Source organism: Desmodus rotundus, chromosome 1 (genome assembly GCF_022682495.2).
Source record: "Desmodus rotundus isolate HL8 chromosome 1, HLdesRot8A.1, whole genome shotgun sequence".
Taxonomy (NCBI): domain Eukaryota; kingdom Metazoa; phylum Chordata; class Mammalia; order Chiroptera; family Phyllostomidae; genus Desmodus; species Desmodus rotundus.
In genome coordinates, this window is record NC_071387.1 from 56,730,720 (window position 1) to 56,749,213 (window position 18,494).

Consider the following 18,494-nt stretch of genomic DNA (forward strand, 5'->3'; position numbering starts at 1 on the left):
TGGGATGCAGTCCCACCCATTCCTGCAGTCCCCAGAGCACAGTGGGTTGCCCCTGCCTTGGGCATGTGAGCATGCTCTTTCTTGGACTCTAACAGCTCTTTCAGCTGCAGTCAACTTCTATTCATCTATCAGATAACTAGCTCAAAAATCATTCCCTGAGAGCTATGCACGTGATCAAATTTAAGAGAACTATATACATCTTTGAAAAAATGAGCCCAGTTGGTATAAAAACTGGTCAAATCTGTAACTGACTTCCTGATTACCGTATTGCCATTATGTAATATACTATTATTGCGGAAGACTGGGTGAAGGGTACACAGAAATTTCTATAAAAGTTTTTACGTTCTTTTAACTCAAAAATTATTTCAAAGTAAAAAAATATCACTCCTTCAGGAAAGCTTTTTTATTACTCTTCTGAATGGATGAGGCACTTAGCTCCCCATTTTCTTCCTTTATAACACTTACCATAGTTAGAAAGTATAAGATTTTGAGATTAACATTTCACATTAGCCTACCCCACTGGACCTGAAGCCTTTTAGATACAGGTTTCGCATCTCTATCTCACCCATGTATCCCCAGCAGTTAACTCAGTGCTGGGCACAAAACTGTGTCCAATCAACAGTTTTTAAAGGGACTATTAAACACATGAGTGAACCAATCGGTCAATGTCCTTTGGAAGCACAAATGTAATAAAGATACATATTTACATTTTTTAAAAGATGCCACTCAAATTATGAAGTTAATGGAATAATATATGTCAACAAAGATCTATAGACAGATGTCTCTAATCTGGAAGTGACGCAAGCTAATAAGAAAAAAGCATAATAGCAACTAACATTTAGTGAACATTTAATCCTGTTACTCAAAATGCTTTGCAAGCAGTTTTTTATTCAATCCTTATAATAACCATATCAAGTGCATGTTTTTTCAATTTGCATTGTACAGATGAGAGGCACATGGAGATTTTCAACGTACCCATGTTAAGAGTATATAGCAGAGGCAGGATCTGAACACGTGCACTCCAGGTCCTGAGTCTATATTTTAAGGACTCCTTCCTGCCTGGAGGTAAAGTCTGAAAATACTGCTTGAGAAAGTTCTGAAAAAAGAGCTATGAATTCTGAAAACCGAATAGAAGCTGATGTGAAACCACACTTCTTTAAATATTTATGTCTCCATAATTTTGCACAAAACTTTTCATGCGAGCAAGCACGCGCACACACACTTGCGTGGTGACTGAATAAATGAAGCGAGAGCAAACTGAGGAAAAGAGGGAAGACAGAATTAGAGGTAAGAGAACGGGTTTCCACAAAATCACTTTTCTCTTTGATTCTTCATTTCAAGATGGATGCTGTTTGAAGGTTTTCTGAATGAACCGAAGCCAAATGTGTAGAAGAGAGGGTTGGCTCCCAAACAAACGCAGGCTATTTGACATAAGTCACGTAAACAGTGGCTACATGAGGAAAATAAAAGACCCTAAGAATGTGAAGAAAAAGAAATGAGGAAATCATAGAACAGAGTAATCAGTTACCACCAGGCTATTAGCAATCACAAGAAGTAATTCACAAATATTTTAAATATTATGGCATCCTTCAAGTTTAGGGCCTCTTCATGGAGATCAGAGATAACAAATGTCATACTTTGGATTTAAAAAAAAAAAAGGAAATCCCTCTACACTCAAAATGCTTTGAAGTTTACACATTTGTTGATTTTGAGACATATTCTTAACCTTACTAGGTAGATACAGCTCTGCTGGGGGCAATTAATTCAGAAAGCCTCAGAACACTCTGTAGTGGGGCACAGGGATCAGTAAAATAGCTGGAATAGTTTCCTGGCTGTAGACAGCTGGATGCTGCTAATGTAGCGACTCTAAAGTGAGGGAAGGAGAGGAGGAAGAAGCAAGCTTTTTATTTTTGCCACACCCCTGTAAATTCAGAGAAAAGGAAAACAAGGAAGAGATTGATAAACACGGCAAATGAACTGGCCTTCTCCCTGGACCCCTCAATGTGCGTGTCTATTCTAACTGGCCTGAAGAAACCAACACAGTTTCCTTAAGGGCTGCGCATACCAAAGGGAATCTAACCCAAAGGCCAGGTTAAGCAGTGAGTCATCTTCCCCTTTTTAAATAGCTTTATTGAGATATAAGTCACTCATTATATAGTCTACCCAATGCAACAATATTTAGTGTGTTTATATTCAAGTAGTACCATCACCCAATCTAATTTTGGAACATTTTCATTATCCCAAGCAATTAACTTTTTAAAGGATGATTTATTGGTTTGTGATAGAAATACATACATACACATCCAGACACTCATAATCTAAGACAAAACCAAAAAGACACTTTTAATGAGACATGAGGGTTCTCACTGTGAAACGGCCCTGTCTGGTGAGAGGTATGTACTTTGATAACCTAAGAAAGTTCCTTTCCATTCCTAACTCCATTTTGGAAGATCTAACTATTTCACTTAGGCTATTTCTCTGAAGGTATCATTTGCCCTACCCTTCAATCCACTCATTTTCCTTTTCCTTAAAAAAATTTTTTTTCACAGAATAATTTCTTACCACGCTTACCTCCATCTCTAGCTTTCTGGACCACTGGCCCATATAATACTATATTTGCTTATAGGAAATATCTACACCCCCACCCTCTGAGAAGCTCAAGCAAGTGCATTGTAAGACGCAACAGAACAGAATGATGAGAACACTATCCATTATCCATTACACCAAACCAAATTAATTTTAAAATAGTAAGTCTAAGAAAGGACTTTTTATAAAGCTTAACTGAAGCAGACATGTTTCACAATTTCCCTTAATTTTCAGCTTTGTTTCTGGACCAACAGTTCATAAGAATCTCTTATGTTTAGGGCTTTATAAAGAAGCAAGCTGGGACTTTAACATGCTGCAAAAAAACCTGGTTTATCAACCACTTAAATTTTAATAATATTTAGGTCAACTGAAAGAATTCTAGCACAGTATTTAACACAAGTGCTCAACAAAAACGTTAGCTAAATTTTTTTGAATAATGATATAATAACATAATATTTATCAAACACCTACCATAAGACATCTGATCTGTATATTACATTAACTCACTTAATCCGCAGAAAACTCAAGAGCAGTGCCTGTACTACACCATCGGCATCATCATTAGCATCATCACCATCACCCACATTTTAGGGCTAGGGAAACTGAGGCAAAGAGCATACATATTATGCTCCAGACTACAAAATGAGAGCCATAACTGACTTCAAAAGTCACTTTCTTAATCATGACCTTATGGCACACATCAGGAAACACAAAAGGGCAAAGTGGTTATTTTACAGCACAGATATCCGTCCACTCTCCAGTGACAAAGAAATATAGACAATCTTTAAATACAGTGATATAATACCAAAGAGGGGAGAAACTAAATACTTTCAGATGGGATGGAAATATAATGAGTTCATAGGGCCTACAGGAAGAACTCCTTAACAATAAGGAAGGAAAATGCAGGTGTATTCACCATCAGAGATTTAAAAAATGGCAAAAGGCAACAGGCAGTGGATGAACAAGACCATTTGAGGAATTAAACTACCAAGAGTTAGGATTCTAATAAGATCCAATAAACACTCAGGTCCAATTACAGAGGCCAAAGTGTAAACACAGGTCCAGAATGTAACGTTAACTGGTGATTTCATTAAAGTGAAACCAGTTTGATGAAAAAAGGGGCTAACAGGAGCTTGCTGGCTTGCATCTAGTTAAAAAGTAATGATTGGTTAAAAAAAAACAACGAATGCTTAATGTGAAATAAAACTAACAGAAATCAGTATGAACACTCAGCCAAAAGGAAAATATTCACCCCAGGATTACACTAATATTACGGAATGTAAATTCCTCATGAGTTTGCATGCATGTTATTGCATAATTGACCTCAATCAGACTGCTGCCTACACGAGAAAATGGCTGGTCCAAAATGAGGAAGAGCTATTCCTAGTGCTCAAACAGGAGTCACACTTAATCTTTCCCGAGACCAGAGCTCTACCATGTGTACATGCTTTCAAGAAACAAGCAAGATCATTCGGAGCATTTAAGACATAGGAATGCAAAGAAAGAAGATCATGCGCACACTTAGACTGAACAGTGGGGACCTGTGGGGCATTTTAAATTGGCAGTGGCAGAGACTACACTGTTCTGCTCAAGAAGTATTATCACAATTTTTCAACTTGGATTTGAACCAAGGCTCCTAACTGCTCTCCTACTTAATGCAGCATCACACCTAACACTTTTCTAGGGCATTCCACGGGGCAGATTATAATCCTCACTCCTCCGTTCTTTGGAATTCATCATTTCAAAAGGCAGTGAGTCGGAACACATTAAATTAACATTGTAAACTAGAGTGCCTTCTTTCCATTCCCTAACCCTTTATAGTCTGGTTCTTCAAAAGTGAAAAAAATAATTATTCCATAGTTCCCAAATTGCTCTGAGAGCCACTGTTAAATTTTCAAATATATCTCCTGATCACTTGTGAAAATATAAAACACCTTTTGTCGAAAGGAAAAACAAATATGGCTAAATGTACTAATGAATATAGAGAAATACATCAGTGACACAGGCAACGGAAGCCTGAAAAATATTATCTTTACGTGATGGTGAAGAAAAAAAATTTCTTCAGTGCTAACAATATCTTGATTTTTATCGTGTTTTAAGAGAAGGTGATGGATGGCACAATTTAATGGGTTACAATCCACATCCTATTTTAAACATTCTTAGTGACTAATACGATGTCCAACTCTACCATGTGCTTTCATATACCATGGATATCCTCTAGTAGATTACTAAGGGTTGTTCTTTCTTCTTTTAAAATGTACAGAAAAATGGCTCATTTTTTCTCTTTCACTAGGAAGGCTCAGGTTAATTTAAACACGCTATTCAACAATGCCAAATGAATCTGTTAAAGTGAAAATATACTAAATCAAGGCTGAGCAGACAAGGGCAAACCAAACAAAATTAGTTTGCAAAGAATAAGCCTGTCCCCACACTTTAGTTTCAATAGGAAGAGTGAGAGAGAATGGATTTTTTTCAGGTTACATCTTGAGGTTGAAAACTGCTATCACATGAATATATAACATAATAAGTATCTTAATTTAAATAAAAAATTGCGAACCATGCCTTCGTTATTTCTTTTGTAAGACTCTATGGTATCGGCAGTGGGATGAAAGAGGAGAGGGAGAAGGGGAGGAGCAGGAGGAGATGGAGAGGAGCAGCAGGAGATGGAGGGGTGGTGATCACTTGTCGTGTATTTTTAAAACCATAATTTTGAAAGAATGTATTCCTACATGCTTGACATAGGCCTGCCACTTCCTACCAAAGACTTAAACAAAAGAATAGGTACTCGGTAAAAGAACATTTTTACTTATCTGGAAGGAAAACATGGATAAATAATTATATTTAATAACTAAAAAAAAATCTCTAACTGCAATTTGATATTACAGTGGGTTCCCAGGGTCTTCATATGCTTCTGCCAAAAATTAACAATTGTAAAACAACTTACTTTTTCACTCTAGCCAAAACAGAAAAATAAAGCCATATGCCTGATTTCTTTAAACTAAATTTAGATTTCAACTTTAAAATAGATTTTGACATAGAGGGCTTTAAAATAACAAGAGCATCTTTCATTTGGGTCCTTTCCCAGTTAATTATTTGCTGGCATTGTATGAAAAATTCTTTGGCTTTACTCTAAACCAACACTCCCAAGTGCTAATTGGGAAACTATATACATTATTAACCAGAGAATGTTGTGTTTAAAACATGCGTGTTCCATATGTATCCTATTATTAGCATTATTCTTTTCACTCCTGGAAAGCTCTCTTTAGAAAACCGAGCTTCTATTTAAACAAAGAAATTGGCTGCTGTTGAGGAAATTCTTGTCAAAATGCAATTAGTAGGTAGGGGCCAACACGACATGGGACCCTTGTCTTCGAAACATCCTTAACATGAATCAGATTTAATCTCACTGAAATAGTCAGTGGAGGTAAAAGTTAATGACTGCAGATGTCACACATTTTAATAGTACCAGGGGGCTCCCTATGGGAATGGCCAGCCCTTACATGAGTTCGACCACTACGGAGGAACCAGACATGCTGTGAGTACAAGCCACAGGCATACCTTTTTCCAGGACTATCGCTTCCAAAAGGCCACAGGACAGATGGGAAAAGAAACGTATGTAAACAAGGTGGACCTAATGATTCCCTAATTATGAAGGAGATACGATCTTCTCATTAATTGGCAAGCCAACTGACCACAATCTCAGTTTAATAAATTGAGCCCAATAATCCAAACTTTGGAGTCTCTACTCAGCAGACTTCTCACACTTCCACACCCTTCATCCAGCCACAGGTTCGTCAGTTCTGCTTGATTTGTTTGAACACTGCACTCGACGACAGCTGTCGGAAACCGTACATGGGAACAGCTGCTATGACAGCTACAAGGGGCTTGGAAGTTTAACTGCGCTCAATGTGACATTGTGTGTTTTTTCTAAACATAGAAATATCCACAAAACTAAAGAAATTTCTAATGGGTCTGAACAATATCTGCTTATTGGCAACACCAACTGGTTAACCCCGGTTTGAGTTATATCGTTGCTCTCAAAATATCTTTGCCACCCGATGGGTAAGAGCATAAAAAGAAAAAGGGACAAAACAGTAGGAGCAGTTAGAGGCACCAAAAAGGAAGGGGGGCATTAAGAGAGAGAGGAAATGGTAAGGAAGTCACATCAATAATCTCTTTCAAAGGCTGGCTGGTGGCCAAGGAGGATCCCACAGTGTCTCAGGATTTACTTCCAAAGGAAACGTATTCAGAGGCCCTGAGCCTGGTGCCAACTGCAAACAAAACCACTCATTACGGTCACAGCCCCCTAGAGCAGGGGAGAATGGCTTACTCTCAGCGTCCGCGCGCAGGAAGAAAGCGAGGAGCAGCAGCAGCGGCCTGGCGACCCGCACCATCCTGAGCCCGGCGGCAGCACGCGCCGGCAGCTGGGAATCACTGCCTCTGACGCCGCAGCAAGTGTGTCCGATCTGAAATTTCAGCTGGAACACTTTCAGAGCCTGGAAGGGGAGAGACAGAAAAGAGAGGGTAGAAAACACAAAGGCGGCTTAGATTCCTCCCTCTCTTCCCCTTGTTCCTTCACAACCACCATTGAGAGACACAATCCATTATGAATACACAAGAAATTGTAACCATGATGCCTTTGTATTAGGAAGCAAATAACTGGGTTTGTACAATGGGGCAGCCCTAGCCTCTCTTGTTCCCATTTTCAGGCCATCCTAAAGCCAACCACCTTGAATTTCACTCTCTGCTTTTGCTACCTTTTGGGCAACACTCTACGAGAAGAAACTGTCACTTCTTATGAAACATTATGTGAGTACATCAGTGGAAGAAAGCACACCAATGCTGTAAGAGAAATTTAAGAGAGGCTCCGCTGTGCAGGATAAAAGTCTATCACTGACAGAATAATGGAAGCTGCTTTCTTGGCACCGGGTGAAATGACAGGGCTAATTCAACTTCTTCAGCCAAGCAGTAGAGGTTAGAATTTCTTACACTACCGCATTTGGCTTCCTCCCTGAAGGCACATCAACGTTCAAGTCTAGTTTGGCTTCAATAAGTCAAAACAATAGTTAGCATGAGCCACTTTGATTTAACAGGATTTTTTATGCCTCCTGGGCAAATCTTCTATGTAAAATCAATAAGCCACAACTATTTTTAGAGAACCTACTGCATGCAAGGCATCAGAGATGCCACATAGCACAGCACTGGGAGGTACAAATGAGTCAAATTCTGTCTTCTGTGACTTTTCACCTTAGTAGGGAAAATAAGACAGATACATCAGATGACTAGTACAAGTTACTAAGTTGTTCAGTAGCAGGAAGGAAAACCAAATAATGCCATCAAAGATACAATCAAGAATGGCATCCTAGAGAAAGCAGTGTCTCACACTGCATGTTGGCATATAGGTGGGACTTCACCAAAAAGAGGGAAAAGCATTTCAGGAATTCTATGCAAAGGTAGGGCAACGAGGGAGGAACCTTGGGGAAAAGGTGAGCTGCCTGGTGAGCTGAGCTTCCTCAAATGTCTGTGCATCAGAACACTTGGGAGGTTTGTTGAAACAGATAACTGGGCACCACCCCCAGAGCTTGTGATTCAGTAGGTCTGTGGTCAGGTCCAAGAATTTGCATTTCTAACAAGTTTCTGGATGATGCTGATATAGCTGGTCTGGAGACCTCACTGAGAAACTGGGTTGGCATGATGGATCCATTAGGAGACCAAAAGAGGAGAAGGCAAAAGAAAACAATTCTTTGGGGGGAAAAAAAGTCACAGAAAGCCTGTGATACCAATCCAAATCAACAAGCCTTTATTCGGCAAACCACAAAGAAAGCTATTTAATGTTTCAGAGCCGAGGAACAACATGCACCTAGGCTCTGGGAAGATTAACTGACAGCTGAATGTGGGATGATTTAGAGAATGCCATTAGGCCATAGCAGGAGTCCCAGGTGAGAAGCAACACAGACCATGAGAGTGATGGTGGTCCTGGTGGGAAGAGAAATAAAAGGGAAGCGGTACCTGGCTTCAAACAATAATTTGAAGTTTGACTCTTTAGGTGATGAATAATTATTCCTATAGAACCTTGAATAAATCTTGCAGAGCATCTTTAAAGTAGACTCATGAGAGGGGGGGGGAGAGAGAGAGAGAGAGAGAGAACAGTGAATGCTATGACTTCCTCTGTCATTGTGAGAAGAACATGAGAATGACAATCAGAATTTGCTTCCAAAATGAATCGGTGTATCTTTAAGTTTTCCACATTGAAGTATTTGCAACACATACAAAATTTTTGACAGGAAATACTAGAGCTATCCAGAAATAACCTAATCCACTAAAATAACCTTTTTTTTAAAGTATTGTAATGCAGATCTTATACTATCTTTTCTGAAACTGAGCTAGAGTATGAGAATAAAATTTTTTAAAGATAATTATCTTTTTCATTACTCTGCATGAGTGGTTTGAATGCAGGGAAGATAAAACTAAAAGGAAGAGGGGAATCATTCTAATTGCCATTCCACTAAATAGACTTTTTTTCCTTTGGTGTCGATTTGTGGGTGGCACTAGAAGCATGCTGTACACTGAAACACGTCTACTTGCAACCAAAAGCTAGCCAGCTGCTCCAAATCAGCTATTGTTATTAATCTTATCTGGAAAACAACTTATCGAACAGTTCACAGCTATCAAACGTTAAACTCTCCTAACATCACAGAAGTGCTAAAGGAATCAGCTTCCCGGCCCCCCGCCCCTTTCACCACTCCCATCCTCATGCCAGCATTTCTAATGACAGCCACGTCCAGGCGACATCAGTCCTGTCGGACTCAATTTGTGTCTGGGCAAGCGTATCAGAGCCAACTGCTCCATAATGACGCGGTGCGATCACAGAGATGGAGATGGATGAAAGGCTCTCTCAGGAAAGAGGTGATTTGGCTTTTCCCCCTACTCCACTGAAGTGGCACACGAAGACCAAATTCTTCCCAATGAGCCTACAAATGTTACCTCGGTTTTGGAACAGTGACAGGACCTAAGAAATGAACACACGCGCACACGCAGACACACAGATTTATATATAAATGGGCTATCCCAGGCAAAATGCACGACAAAAGGAAATCAGAGGTGTGAAGATAAAAACCTATTCCATAGTTCATTCCAGCCAAACTCCACTCTGCGTCTTGTTCATTACATAGAGACATTGCCCAAAGGGAAATGCTGGTGTGCATATCAGTAAGGTGACGTTTAAACTGTAGCGCAAAAGTGGGAAGTAGGTTTTTAAGGAATCATTTATATTAAAAACAGTGAGGATAACGAATATTACAAGTAATTTCATGAGCCTAGAGAAAAGATTGCCAGGCCCTCTCCATGAAAAGAGCAAGAAAAGGGGTTAGCAGATTTAACTTACATCGCAAATGACGCTGCTTCTGTCCCACCGCCCTCAGCAGAGGCCCACTTTCTGACTTGTATGCGCCTTGCCCTCTGTGCCCCCCATTAACAGGAGCGTGCACATAAAAGTGAATTCCTTTAGATGAGCTTAAAGTAAATTTAAAAATATTTAAAACTCTCTGGTTTCTCATTGCTCACAGTACAAAGATCTTAAGAAATAATAACCTTGTTGATTTCTAATGAGCTGAATATCTACTTTCGTATTTATGTGCACATGTGGTTAGAGAAGCGGACGGCTCAGAGGGCCAGCGTATGTGATAAAACTTGCTATGGAACAACAAACGTACACGTGCCTAAAAGCCTGAACCCATCACTGCTCCAAGGGGTCATTAAGCTGACACCTCCCCAACTCTTTATCTTCAGCTGCACAGTGAAACCTTTTCCTGTAATAAGTATGTTCACATTCACACTGATATGTATGTTGCAGGAGTCTTTCAGCTTTCTCTTTCGTTGACATGCGTTTCTGTATATTGTATTATAGTAGGAGAAAAAAGGCGAAATGGAGCCTTTCTTCTTTTAAAAATATTCTAAGAGTCCCTTAGAAAAATCAGTGACTATAGGTGTCATGTAGGAAATAAAAAACAAGTGCGGAGCATCTTATTGTACCAAGAAGCAAGAAAGCTGTCAGGTTCTGCTAGGTTACACTGAAGAAGGAGCAGAGGTGACGAGGCTCCCATCACATGCAGAAAAATATGAGTGGCAAAAAGGACAGTAACCGCAAGAAACTGAAACACAACCTATTGAGTCCATGAGATCATATTTTTCAAAATAATTTTAAACAATTTTATTGGTTACCCTAGGAGAAAGTTAAAGAATCAGATCATTATTTTGAAAAAAAAGAGAAAGGGAAAAAATTAAGCATTTAAAAAAATCTCCATAAGAATATACAAAAAAAGTGACTGCTGTCACTAGAAAATTAGTTATCATTGTTTTTCTTTCAACATTTTCTTTCTTTCTGTCATATAACGACCCCATACTCTGTATTCTAGCTATATTAGAAGCAATGATATCATAATGGTATTTAACCTAAGCACCTACGCATTAAATTGGGGAGGATGGTGAAGTAAGGAGGAAGTGCCAAAATGCTGTGGCTTCTTTTCATCAACTTCCCAAATCAATTAGGCCTCTATAAATCAATAAGAACAGATTTCCAATCATTGAAGAGAAACAACCATTTGTACACAAAATATACTAGCGGGGCTGCTGCAGCTGAGGCTACAAGGGCGGAGAGGCCTGGGGTCTGTAGCAGGCCTGGTGGGGGCTTCTGAGGGGCCTGTGAATTCCCTGGGCCCTCACTGTACAGCTACAGCTAAAGGACACACACACACAAATGAGGGAACAAAGTCAACTTTCAGCATTTCACTTATTCATGAGGATTTCCTGAGAGGAGGTTGTTTCTAAATACTTTCATCCTGGTCTAGGACAGGAATCCTCTGCATGGTCCGCTGTAACTTCCTGCAGGACAGAAATGTTCCTTATCAGCACTGACTAGTGCGCTGACCATGTTAAACACAGTGTGTGCAAGTGGGGAAGTAAATATTTTCCCGTGCTTAGATTTACGGTGAAATATCCACCTGTGGCTAGCAGCTGCCCTCCTGGGCAATGCCAACTATTGCTATGTGTTCCAACAGCCCTGAACAGCGCAGCTCGAAAAACAGTCTAGGTTGCTGGGTGGAGGTGGGTGAAGTGGGTGGGGCGGGGCAATGGGAACATCGGCAATCGTCAACAATAAAGATAAAGTTTTTTAAAAAAGTCTAGGTTTCTGGCCTGGGCACTTAAACAATGAGGTAGAAACCCTGAGTCCTTGTGGTCCTTGGCTTCCTAACAATCAGACTCTGGAGATTCACTGAATTATGTGAGGAAACTCACTTCACATTCGGGTCACTCATTCCCCCATCCCTGTCCCCAACCATCCAAAAATAACCATTCCATTTTAAAACCTATTTCATAGAATGCAAAGGAAAGTCAATAACTGGAAGTATAGAACTGGAAAACATCCAAACAGAAACACAGTAATTAAAAGAAAAAGTGGTGTTTCATATCATAGCAAGAAGAGTTCTATTCCCACTACTGCAAGTCTGTGCGGGACATAACGAAAATGGGAACTTCTGACATCAAAGGCATGCCACCGTCCATAGATGAGAAAGATAAGCCCACTTCAACACGTGCATGTGAAATAATCTGTATGTTTTTGAAATGGCCACATTCAATTAATTAATATCTGGGAGGATTATGAAAAACATAGTTTAAATACACGCAGCACCAAAAGCTTCAGTTCAATTATGATAAACGCTATTGAGGCAAAGAAGGGCAACAGAACAAGGTTATTAAATTAAATAAAACACTGAAAAAATAACTGCAAGTCCAATACACCTCTAGATAAAATACTCAAAACTAAAATATATAAAAAGTTATTTTCATATAAGAAACTCAAAACATCTCAAATTTTCATACACTTTCACATAATAGTACATCGTATCAGAAATTTCACATTTTTTCTATTTTGCCTAAACATTGTTTCATCACAAGAAATTGGGGGGGTGAGGGAGCCAACAGGGAGTTTATGAGATATTATATATAAATACAAAGTAATAACTCAATCGTCTCGTTTTTGGCTTTGGCTACAGCTAAATATGAAAATAGTAAATGACTACAAGTAAATACACATAATTCTTTGGAGAAATCAACTGAATTATGAGAAAAACTGAAGAGAAAAATAATATTTATCAATATGGATACCATAAAAGACTCTTTATATGTTTAGTTTTAATATATACAGAGAAAAAGCCAATAAATAGGCTGTTTTTATATAACAAGATTCATTTTCCAAGTTACTACCAATGGCATCTCTATAAAATTTCAAATAACTTTACATTTGAGGTACACGCAAACATTAGTTACTTTCAGAAATGGCAAAATGACATTATTAAGTTTGATTGTTTCTTTCTCCTTTGGGAAGTAAAAATGAGGTATGCCACGAGAAATGAACAGATAGAAAGGAAAAAAAAACCTCATCTCCCTGCCTACCTATTTTTTCCCCTAAAAACAGAACTATAATTCTGATTTGAAAAGCGGGATAGCTTTAGAAAAAGCATCTAATTTCTTTAAACGATCATTGCATGTGATAACTTCAATCTAGTTTTATGTGACACTAGTGGAAACTTGCAGTAGAAATTTAAAATGCAAGCCTATTCAACACGCTGTTGGGACTCTGCTATTTGTTCCATTTTTCCAAAAGAACATTTTAAAAGTGAGGAACTGATCAATCTCACCAAGTAAAGACAGATATGCAACCCAGTCCCTTCCTACCCAAACTACAGAACACAGATTTTATTATTTTAATCTTTGGGTGTTTGTAAATGGATAATGAAAGCATCATTCCGAACTCATTATACCTGATTTTCTTTTTCCTTATCTAAAAATCAAAGGATATCTCTTTTAAATGCATGCAATATTTTTATTGTTTAAAATACATTTGGCTTTTAAAGTATATTATAGGTAATATGGTTTCACTTAGTATTATTCACATTTTATTTGCTTTATTTACATCAATATGTAATAGAAATCTAGCAATATGAGATATATTTTACTTACTGTGAAAAGTAAATTTTTAAAATCATTTTGTGGAGAATTTACCACTCCACCAATGATTATTTTCTTCCTTAAGATTATTTTCAAAACAAAATGAGGAGCCTTCTAACCATTTTAAATACTTTATTACTGGAGCTCTAACAGAAACAGACTTTGCCTACTCACAAGCAGTTTATCTACAAGTCCCTCCTCAGGGTCATCAGAGCTCTGGACCCGTGGCTTGATTTCCCCATCCCCCTGGTGACATCTGGCAATGTCGGGAGACATTTTTTGTTGTCATAATATAAAAGTCTAATGGCAACTTAAAGGTAGAGGCCGGGAATACTGTCCAATATGCTACAGTGCACAGAACAGCCCTCACGACAAACACTGACCAGGCTGAAATGGCAACAGTGCCAAGGCTGGGAACCACTGTCCTAGAACAGTTCATTAATGTCAAGAAAAAAATTCAAACTATAAAAAGAGAATTTTCAAGGCCTGTTTTAGTTCATTGTTTTCTGAAGCCATCGATCTTAGGTGTTTCTAGTGTAGTTTTAGTACATGATCTTGAAACAATTGAATTTCTGGGCACAGAAGTCAAAACACTGTGGATGACACCCAAGTTTCCCTTTCTGTCCTAAACGAGAACTGCAGCTGGCATGCCTTAAGGGACATTTCGTTCACAGGCTTCCACGACATAAAGTAAATATTGTCACCAATTTTTAAAAAATCTGTTAAATGGGTCAGACGCGGCACGGACGTGTGTCAGTGACTAGATGAGTACATGAATAGATCAGGTCCCCATCGCTCATCACGGCAGCGCAGCTCTTGTCTTAGCCCAGGAGAGAAACATTCAGTTCCAAGGAATGTGCTTTCCAGTCACTGCCAGCAACAGAGATAGAGAGTGGAATGGTGAGAAGCCATCATGAGCAGCTGGGAAAGGTGGAATTAAAGAATATTCTCTTCATTCTCCCAGTTTTGAGCTCATGACTAATCCCATGTTTCTCTGAATGTCTATGAACAACATTCAGAGTAGAAAAATTACAAAAACCAAATGAATGATTATTAAACCAAATAGAAATGTAATCTAAAGAAAGGTTAGAGACAACCAATAGGAATTACAGATAATATACACCCCTCCTCTCCCCACCTGTACATCCATTTTATTCAGTTATATTGCACTCTGCTTTACTGTTAGGGCCGCCTTCACATCTACCCTTCTCCTTAAAAAAAAAAAAAAAACAGACTGATAAGAATCAGAAACAAATTAGATCATCTTGGGCAGCCCCCTCATTTAGCAGACAATAAATGAAGAAAAAGGACACAATGCAATGAATAGCCCCAGGATACACATCTGGTTAGTCTCAGGAGAGGGTTTAGAACGCAGGCCGATTTTCTTTACTACTAGCATTCTGCTTCTATCATGTCTATATAGTAGAGCTAGCTAGCTTTGGTGAATAAAACAAAAAAAAAGAAAGAAAGTTTTCTCCTTTAATGGGCATAGAAACAATATAAGAACTGGCCCAATTGAAGGAGGAAAATATCTTAAAATTTGAGTGTAGAAAGGAAGGATAAGAGAATCTCAGAAGAAAAAATACTTGACACTGTCCTAAATGGAGAAATAATTCACAAATGAAAATTCATCTAATGAGTCAAAAATTCTCCACAGGGTCAATCTTTAACTCAGTAACCATTATTATGTACTTAAGTATTTAAGTCAAGAGATTATAGCTGTGCTTGAAAGTAGAAATTATTAACCAGGAATAGACTTTTTAAAATTCTCACATTAGTAATTGAATTAGTAACATGCAAACATGTTTATACAACCTTAAGGCACATTTATTTTGTATATTACTACTAAGTACTCTCTTATAAAGTTTTTTCTCTTTTATTTAAATTTCAGCAAGGATACAGGTTAACTCATTGTGAGTAGGTAGGGCTGTGTTAGATGGTGAATTCACAGATACACAGGACAATTACCCAGGTGGAAAGATACCAGCCCCAGTGCACTTTATTATAAAATTGCTAAGGGCAACAAGCCATATTGAGAGAAGAAATGAAGACACACCATATTTTTCAAAAGCAGGTGGCATTATATAGTGATCTGATAATAAAGTACAAAAATTTCCTGCAGCAATAAAAGCACTATGTATTTCCCATACCAAGCTGTAGCAGTCTAGCAGTGAAAAAAATATTTTTCCCATAGTTACTCTTTCAGAAAAATATATTCGAGACCTCAGGAAAAAGACTGTAAAATACTGTCATTTTTATTATACTTCTATAAAATACTCAAACAAAATACCCAGTGTGGATATCAAAAAAAGTTTAAAGTTTTTAAAACCTACTTGCAAATGAGATGTATCAATAGTAATCTTCTCAAAACCAAGTTTTCTAGAGATGGGTGGTAATACTAAATGAATGGCCTACACAACTAAAAGAAAAGGAAATGATGAATAATAACATCAACCAAACTTCTCTGCTGGATTCAGGCATGATCACAGAGGCATTCTGAAACACAGATTTTTATGTTCCAAGGTAGGGGAGTAGCCAGGTGTAGACATGGGTGTCACCCCTGGGGAGCTAGCAGGAAGTGGGGCTGGCAGGTAGAAAGGACAGTGCATGCTGGGAGGGGCAGAGAGGAGAGATACCTAACTATTACTTTGTCGGGGAGCAAATTCCACATTAACATGCCATCTATTTAGGAATGTCTGCATTGTTTTTGGTATGCCCAGTGATGTTGAATATATTAAGCCTTTCTTTTATTACGCTCCTTTAATATTTTTAATCACAGATTTATATGTTATCATATTACCTTGTAAAACATTCTTTAAAAGTGATACTTCAAGAAAATATGCTAACATCCTCCCACAGAAATTGTCACTAGAGTCAAAACTACTCATAGCATAAATCTTCATCATTTTCAGATTTCACATTGGTGGATACATCCCATACATAAATATGGTGCACACAGGTATTACAGAAACATGGTACATGCTTTAAAATACATGTGAAAATATGTATTTTATATAAACATATATGTGTATATTTATATATGTATATTTATATGTATTTATATATTATATATATATCTACTATGCAATTAATAAACTAAACATATTGCCAAAAAATCTTAGAAATTTTTAAAAATAAGATGGAAATAAACAGCAATAGATGTTCCATAAATTTTTCCTACGCCACACAAATCATTGGAGGTCCACTGCCCTAGTTATTCTGCAATTTGGATTTTTTCACCTATATTCCAGGTGACAATAGATAAAAGACCCATTTCCCACCAACCCCCTTCTGGAGTTAAACCCGAGCTATAATCACCAAATGTTAAAGGCTCTATGTGACAGCTAACGGCAGTGTGATGTAACACCCAGAGGAGAAAAGACTTTGTTGTTTTTTTGAGATCTGCATACAATGCCCTCGTTTTATAATTGCAAACAATGTACACTAAGATAGAATAACTTCACACATCAACTGTGGTTTTGTTTTAAAAATGAATTCCTTCATTCTTTTGCTCCATGAACATTTTTTTTTATCCTCACTGAGGACATTTTTTCATTGCTTTTTAGAGAGGGAGGGAGAAAGAGAAACATTGATGTGAGAGAGAAATATCGACTGGCCGCCTCTCATATGGGCCCAGACCAGGGATTATACATGCCTGGACCTGGGATCCAACCCGCAACCTTTCAGCTACAGGTTGACATTCCAACCAACTGAACCACACTGCCCAGGGCTGGGTGAATATTCCTGAATAGCAGGAGACACAGCAATGTATGAAACAACAAGGTCCCTGATACATCCTAGCGTGAGGGGACAGAAAAATGCAAGTTATTTACCAAAAAAAAAAGTTAACTAGTAGTGCTATAAAGGAAATAAGGTACTGAGTAGAAAACACTTGGTCTGCAGGAGGCTTTGGATGGGTTAACAGGGAAGAGTGCTGAAGAATGAGGTGGGGCCCAAACCTGAGAGACTAGACAATGTGCAGAAGAGCTTTCCAGGCTAAGGGACAGACTGCCCAGGGCAGAAGCGCAGAGGCAGGAGTGAGCCGGGTGTGTCTGGAGCCCAGTGGGCCAGGCAGAGAGCGCCAAGTGGTAGGCCAGGGAAACAGGATGGACCGAGGCGGCACAAGGCCTGTAGGACACATTGGCAAGACTGGATTTCACTTGAAATGCAACAGGAAGACACTGGCAGGCTTCATGCTATGGAAGACGTGGTCTGATTTACACCCAGATGACTTCTCCGGAGGCTGTGCACCAACAGTTTTAAAAATGCCATTCTCCCTCCATCACCCACCCCGCTCCAAGTCTCTGTAGAGACTTTCAATCCATTAATGTGGACACGACCATTGTTCTCCACTGTCAAGCCTTCAACCCTTCATGAAAGTCTCTCAGTTTCATTTTCAAGAATCCTGTGGTCATCTCCCCTTCTCAAATCTGTTTAAATCAATCAGAAATAACGTGTTGCTTTTTAATGTTTTAAACTGCCATTCTCTGTTCCTATACGGCAACAGGCCCTAGAACACAGAGAGGATTTTTCCCTTTTGTAGCCCAGGGCTCTCCCACAGAGAAGTTTAACACACTTTAGAATTTGCACTTGAAAAGTAAGTACCCAATGTTAGTTCTCATTTGCGTTCCTGAAAACTAAGAGGGGAAAAAAAAATCTGCTTTCATGTACAAAGAAACGCTGGGAATACCAGTTCTCTGTGGTCATACTTTTAAAGCTGTGATCCCGGATAGGCTTTCTACACACACGTTAAAAAAAAAGGTTTAAGTTTGGTACATCAAAGTCTCGTTTTGACCCTTTTAAACCTTGTAATGTTAGCAGTGATACTAATACCCAATAGAACACTGGCATTCAGACTATTAGGGAAAAATGGCATTGCCAACAACTCAAAAATCCTTTTT

The 18,494-nt window shown here is 38.6% G+C and overlaps 1 protein-coding gene across 16 annotated transcripts in view; it reads right to left on the minus strand.

The window, feature by feature from the left end:
- The window catches only part of PTPRD (protein tyrosine phosphatase receptor type D), a 517,292-nt gene that overhangs the window by 403,937 nt on the left and 94,861 nt on the right, over positions 1-18,494 (minus strand). For all 16 annotated transcript variants that reach the window (XM_053924461.2, XM_053924474.2, XM_053924452.2 and 13 more), the window contains exon 2: positions 6,917-7,082. In XM_053924461.2, the coding sequence (XP_053780436.1) occupies positions 6,917-6,980 (64 nt within the window). In that variant the 5' untranslated portion in view covers positions 6,981-7,082. The remainder of the gene's footprint in view (positions 1-6,916; positions 7,083-18,494) is intronic.